This window comes from Danio rerio, chromosome 19, assembly GCF_049306965.1.
Source record: "Danio rerio strain Tuebingen ecotype United States chromosome 19, GRCz12tu, whole genome shotgun sequence".
NCBI classification, from domain to species: Eukaryota; Metazoa; Chordata; class Actinopteri; order Cypriniformes; family Danionidae; genus Danio; species Danio rerio.
In genome coordinates, this window is record NC_133194.1 from 26,374,663 (window position 1) to 26,381,977 (window position 7,315).

The 7,315-nt window shown below is 32.5% G+C and overlaps 1 protein-coding gene across 4 annotated transcripts in view; it reads left to right on the forward strand.

Moving 5' to 3' along the window:
* Nucleotides 1-6,720, forward strand: part of smad10a (SMAD family member 10a) — a 46,678-nt gene extending 39,958 nt beyond the window's left edge. For 2 of the 4 annotated variants that reach the window (NM_001365639.1, NM_001044923.3), the window contains exons 10-12: nt 479-647; nt 3,822-3,960; nt 5,723-6,489. In NM_001365639.1, coding sequence (NP_001352568.1) covers nt 479-647; nt 3,822-3,960; nt 5,723-5,934 — 520 coding nt within the window. In that variant the 3' untranslated portion in view covers nt 5,935-6,489. Of the gene's footprint in view, nt 1-478; nt 648-3,821; nt 3,961-5,722 lie in introns of all 4 variants that reach the window. The other 2 variants (XM_009294221.5, XM_068215152.2) reach the window with 1 other exon arrangement.
* The last annotated feature ends 595 nt before the right edge of the window (nt 6,721-7,315 follow it).

Below are 7,315 nucleotides of genomic sequence, written 5' to 3' on the forward strand. Positions count from 1 at the left end.
TGGCCGTAGATTGTATGTTTACTTATTAACTCAAAGAGTGTTTAATTAAAATAAAAGTATAATGAAATAGAAAAAATGAATATTATGAAAGTATTAAAAGGGACAAAAAATATTTTATATTTTATACCTATTCTGTTCACCAAGGCTGCATTTATTTGAATAATACGTTCAGTTAAAGCTGTCAAATTGTGTATTATCAATACAATTTAAAATAACTGTTTAATTATTGAAATTAGTTAAAGATTTTCTGTCAAAAACAATTTAAAAATTATTTATGTTATCATTTTGGTGCTGAAAACTCTTGTGCTGCTTCTTAACTTACTGGAAATTAAATCTACTGTATGTACATGTTACTAAGTGTATTTTATTATTCAAGGACAAATTTGTGTTATCAAAAGGAATGTAGAGACATGTATCATGTAAAGTAAGCTTGATGAGTAGTAGTTTGGTTCCTCTCTGATTGTTGATTTGTCTGCAGGTTGCACATAGGTAAAGGCGTGCAGCTGGAGTGTCGTGGTGAGGGGGATGTATGGATGCGCTGTATGAGCGATCATGCCGTCTTTGTGCAGAGTTATTATCTGGACAGAGAAGCAGGCCGAGCGCCAGGAGATGCAGTGCACAAAATCTACCCAGGGGCCTACATAAAGGTAAAGGATTCTAGCTGGGTTTTGAACCTGCAATGATTGCAAAATGTCAGAAATAAAAGACTTAAAGGTCATCATCATCATGTTTTAAAAATATTTATGGGTGGAAATAGATACTTGTGTCAGGCAAGAAGCTTTGATTTTGCTATAAACCAAATTGTGAATTGTAAAAAATTAAATGCAGGCTTAAGTAAAATTTTTGCCATGAATTTTTATATTTGTGTATTTTTTTATATCACAGTATTTATATTAAAATATATAAAATGAAAGCACATTTTTGTCGGTTATAAGTATTAATATATTAATAAATATTATATAACAATATGTATTTTATATTTTTTTACTAGTGCTGCACAATATATTGTTTCAGCATCGATATCGCAAAGTATGAATCCACAATAGTCACATCGTAAAAATATACAATGTTGTGTTAACTTTGCGGTGTAATTTTTATATTTACATATACAACACCATAATGGATGCACTGTTTATTTTACTTTTATCTTTGCTTTGTTGCATTTATCTATGCTTGTAGTTTATCTATTATGTTATGCATGATTCAATCCCCTACAGAATCATCCCAGTCAATCAAAATGAATACATTCTGTAACGCTTTCGGGACCAATTCTCACTATTAACTAGCTGCTTATTGGCATGCATGTTATTGAGTTAGTGACTGCTTATTAGTACTTTATAAAGCATGTGTTCTGTATCATCTTATTCTACATCCCTAATCCTACCCAATATCTAAACTACTAACTAAATAACTATTAATAATGAGCAAATTAGGAGTTTATTAAAGCAAAAGTCGATATTGTTTGCTAAAAGCGAAAACTGGACCTTAAAATAAAATTTCTTTCCAAGTAAAACAGTATATCGCAATATTTTATTACAGAAAAACAAAATATCCCAATGTCAGATTTTTCCAATATCGTGCTGCCCTAATTTGTACACATTAGCACATAACAAACTTCATTTTTACAACAAAACTATTCAAAATGTAAATAAATAAATCTAGAGTTAAGAAGCAATCATGAAAATATTTTCTTTTGCAAGGTCATGATTAGAGATTTACAAGTTGCTTATTTAGTTTTTGAAATGCGAAACTTTAAAGTTTAAATGATGTTTAATAACAGAATAAAAGAATTGAATTATATTAGTTTATATATTTTCATTTATAAACTTGTATCAATTTATTTTTCAGTTTAAAAATGAGTTTTGTTAAATTTAACTTGATTTAACATTTTATTAGCAAACATTTTTTATCAGCATATAAGTTGCCTGTTTAAATATATATTTAAATATATTGTGTTAATATGAACAATTATTAAAGGGGTGGTTCGGAGTTCATTTTTATGGATTGGTTGTGTTTATTAGATGCAAAGCAATGTGTGCTCATGCCTTCATATATCTTACTGTGGTGAGTATCTACAGCTACTCAGCTAACATAAAAACGACTTTCATATTTCCTAGTTGCTCTAAAAGACCCGCCCAAGAGGCTCTGATTGGTCAGCTAACATAATGTGCTGTGATTCATGGATCAGCTCCACGTCACCAGGAAAAGTGTCACTCCCTTACAAGCACAAGATTTTGTACTATGTAAACACTGTCAGTTAGAGTAGCTGTTAGCCATATTAGTTTGTGCCTAAATCAGACAGAAAATGACACCGTAGACACAGATGAACCTCACGCCTCTTCTCTAAAATAAAATCTGACAAGTGTCTTCCACAAATATTCAGGTTATAAGCATGTGTAAGTAATATGAAATCTTCACATATCTTTAGCGAGTTCGTTATTTGAGATGTAGAGCGCACTGAAAGTGGCTGCATAGAGAGAGATTGTGGGTGTTTACAGTGGTTTAACAGATAAATATGAATTTGTAGCTAAACTGTTAATGATGCCTAACGGCATTTGCTGTTGTTGTTGCTGTTGTCATTGGTACAACATACCGTTAATGCTAGACAATACGCATGTAATAGATTAATTTTAACAAATAAAACACTTATAGATTGTGGCTCACAATCTACGGCTTCTTTTATTATGGTTGGAGCTGCTCCTTCTTTGAGGAGTTTTTAGCCAAATCCAGCACTGAACCGGGAGAGATTTTGGAAGCTCTCCTTTGTCAAATGCTAGAGCTATATATTTTTCATAATTCTCTGGAACATAATTACAATTAAATTGTAAGCACTTCTCTCTTTGTGTCATGTTCGTTGGAAGCCCCAAAAAAGAGCAAGCTCTGTGGAAATAGCAGAGTTTAGAGGGCGTTTTAGCTTTCTCTGCTATAACATTACAGCATTACAGCACCTCTGGCCACACCCCTTTGTTGCGCAGGATGTATGTGCTTGATGAATCGACGTAACCTGAAGCGTTTGTGATCTTACTAGCCTGGATGTATTTTTTTTTTAGTCCCAAAACTTTGTTCGCTGTAGGCTTAATCAAACTCTGTAAAAGCCAGTGCCTCCCTTAGCATTGAATTGTGAGTATATTACATTCAGAGATTTTGTTTATGTTCACACAGCTACATTACACATGTGTTACAGCTACATAAAGTTTAAAATATGATGTCATAGTGGTCCACCCCTTTAAACTAAATTATTGTTGTTGAAGCTAACATTTCAAATGTACTTCCAATTGAAGGTTATGCAGAGTTTTCTTTGAATGCAATGAATGATAGATTTTAATCTTTGCAATATTGTTTATGGAACATGTTAGCTCCAAAAAACTAGATCAGATTAAACAATATAAAAAAAAAACATTAGAAATAAATAAATCACTTTTTAGAATAAGTAGATCAGATAAGTTGCAAGAAGGTTTCTTATTTTTTAATTATTAAAATTCCCCTTTGTGCTTGCAAATGTTACATTAAAATAATAATATTACCATAGTTGTAGTTGTTGCTGTTATTATTTTTATTATTATAAACTTATTATTTTTATTAAGTCTATGTAATATGCTGCATTTTTATACAAGACTCGATGGGCATTGGATACCTTTGTGCACTTGAGAGATCAGTGTGTATTTTTGCTTCCTGTCACATTAGATTTGCTTGATGCAGAGCTTGACTTTTTTGTTTTTTAAAGCTGTCCACATGAGTTCTCGTCAGCGGTTGTTTGAGGACACGGCAGCAGGTCTGTGTGTCTCAGAAGAGAGAGTAAGCATGTGTCTGTGTTTCTGCAGGTGTTTGACCTCAGGCAGTGCCACAGGCAGATGCAGCAGCAAGCAGCGACGGCACAGGCGGCAGCGGCGGCACAGGCGGCAGCGGTCGCGGGGAATATTCCAGGACCGGGAAGTGTTGGTGGAATTGCTCCTGCAGTCAGTGAGTGTCTGCCATGTTCACTGACACTTCATGACATCCATTACATTTGCTTACTTGGACTACATCCTAAAATATTATCTACTTTTTAAAGAAAAAGTATATACAATTGATTGTGTGACAGTATACTTACCAGGTTTTTGTGACATATGATTACAAACTTTGTTACATGCCTTGTCAATTATCTTGTCATTTTTATTATGTTTTTATTTATCTGCCTTATTATCTTCTTTATCTGCCTTATTAGGGATGAAGCAACATGATAGTGCCCTGGTTATACTTCAAACTAAAATGTTTTTTTGTTTTTTTGTGATCATATATTGTGATTTTGAAAATAATTTCACAAGATGAGTCTAGTTTGGATAGAATTCATCTGCAAAAAAAAATCCTAAATAAAATAAACACATTAAAGCACAGATGAAAACAAATGAACAAAGATAAAATTAAAATAAACAGCTCGTTCAATGGAGTCTAACAGTATTAAGGTTAAGAAATTCATCCAATCTAAAATTACACTGTATAGTCTTCATTGTATAAATAAACACATTTAATCTTTGTTGAAGTGCCAAGTTAATTAAGGCTAACTTGCCAGGATAATATACATTTTAGGAGATTTGCCTTTAGAATTACTTTATAGATGACAAAAAGTTGACGACAGGAAAGCCTAAACTACTGTGTTAAAAGTGTTAAACTACTATAGAGCTATCACTTATATGTACACTACCGGTCAAAAGTTTGGGGTCAGTAGAAATTTTAAAGGCGGCATTTGCTAAATTACCATTAATTTGCTAAATTACCATTAATAATAATAATAATAACAATAATAATAAAAACAAAAATAACAACAATAAAAATAATAATAATTATTAGAATAATGTCGGAAGGATCATGTGACTGAAGACTGGAGTAATGAAGCTAAAAAAATTCATCTTTAAAATCACTGTAATAAATTATTACATTAAATCATAAACTACTTTTGAACAGTTGTTTTATAATTTTGATGAAATAAATGCAGCCTTGGTGAGCAGGATAAGCTTATTTTAAAACATTAAAAATCGGACTGACGCCAAACTTACCCGTAGTGATGATAATGTATAAAATGTAAAGAAAGGAGTGTTGTGTGAGCTTCAAGATTGTAAATTGATATTATATGTTATTGTTGAATTATTGCATTATTTACACTTAGCTTAAAATAAGCATTTTTCTACAGGTGTAATGTAGAATGTAACAACAAGGATTTTAGGTACTTAAAGTCCCAAAGAAGGTGCAATTTTTTTTTTCATATTGTGAAGCAGTTCCTAGAGAAACAGAATAATAAATGACACAACAGTGGGTGTGGCTTGTTTTTTTCTACCACAGGCTGAATGAATGTAGTAAAATACGTATTTCATTCAAAAAGATCTGGAAAGGGGTTTTGAGGAGTTATTAAAACTTAACTGACTCATCCTGCTCACCATTTCTGTTTGTTTTCAAAACGAGACAGTTGAACCAGCGTGGTTAAGTATGTTAGCCATGCTCATTACCTCAAAATCATGTAATCTGGGAATTTAACTGAAAACAAACTGCAAGTGCATTTTTTTAGATTTCAATGAAAGATTAGAAGAGCAAATGATTATTTTTTTCTTAATGACATGTTCAGACGAATTGTTCATCACAAAACTAGCAATGTGAGCTAACAAAATCACATGTTAGTTTTTGATTTATTGAGGACTTTAACAGTTATTGCACGTTTAATCAACTGGTTGTTGTGATTGTTTATTTGCAGGCCTCTCTGCGGCAGCAGGCATCGGTGTGGATGACCTTAGGAGGCTGTGTATCCTGCGTCTGAGTTTCGTGAAGGGTTGGGGTCCCGATTACCCCCGGCAGAGCATCAAACACACCCCCTGCTGGGTGGAGGTGCACTTGCACCGGGCGCTGCAGCTGCTGGATGAGGTGCTGCACACTATGCCACTGGCTGACCCTGGACCAGCTAACTGAGAGAAACAATACACCGCATACACTCACCACACAGATAGTGGACTCACTACAGTAAGCGTGCAAACCACATCAAGTGCTACAGTGTGGTTTTCACTTTAATCAGTCGTTAGAAACCCAATGAAAACACCACAGAAACTCACTACTCTAAAACTCATGTTTCTGAAAGATGTTTCAGTGCGTTTTATTGTTCTATAGTGAAATGTTGCATTTCTTTGAGGTTGAATCTCACAAAAAAATGTCAAGGTCATGTTTCACTTCAATATTAAAAGAAACTAAATATTTCTCAAATATCATGAAGACATATTTTAGGAGGATTTTAATAAGTGATCTTATTTTGGTGTGTGTGTCTATGTGTGTGTGTGTATATACATTTGAAGTCAGAATTATTAGACACCCTGAATTATTACAGGGGTCTCACTGTTTTGTTTTGTTTTTCCCGATTTCTGTGTAACGAAGAGAAGATTTTTTCAACGCATTTCTAAACATAATAGTCTAAATTTTCTCATTTCTAATAACTGATTTATTTTCTCTTTGTTATGATGACAGTAAATAATGTTTGACTAAATATTTTTCAAGACACTTCTATACGGCTTAAAGTGACATTTAAAGACTTTACTAGGTTAATTAGGTTAACTAGCCAGGATAGGGTAATTAGGCAAGTTATTGTATAACAATGGTTTGTTCTGTACTCTATCGAAAAAATATATAGCTTAAAGGGGCTAATAATTTTGACTTTAAAATGATTTTTACAAAATGAAAACTGATTTCATTCTAGCCGAAATAAAACTAACAAGACTTTCTCTAGAAGAAAAAAATATCAGACATACTGTGAACATTTCTTTGCTCTGTTAAACATTATTTAGGAAATATTAAAAAAAATAAAATAAAAATTAAATGGGGGACTAATAATTCTCACTTCAACTGTGTGTGTGTATATTTATTTCAGTATCCAATATTATTCTTATAGTGGCCATTGAAGTCATGAAAAATGATATTCAAGCTAATATTTTAATAATATGAAAGCCCAACAGTGGACAGTTTTTTTCCATTCATTTTAGGTCATAGACATTCAGATTTTTACACTGTGGACTTGATGGAATTTGGCTTAAAGAGCCAAATAAAAAAAAAAATATATATATATATTTGATATGAAATATCTTTTAAATACTTTAATTTAAGCCTCTCCACCTGAAGAATGCACCAAAATGCAATTCTCAAATGAGCTTTATTATATGCTTTTCCGGTTGATCATACTCATTATCAGGAAATTACAGAGCTCGCAATGTCACGACTGACGAATCAGAATCAAACTTTTCATTCTAGCCGAAATAAAACTAACAAGACTTTCTCCAGAAGAAAAAAATATCAGACATACTGTGAA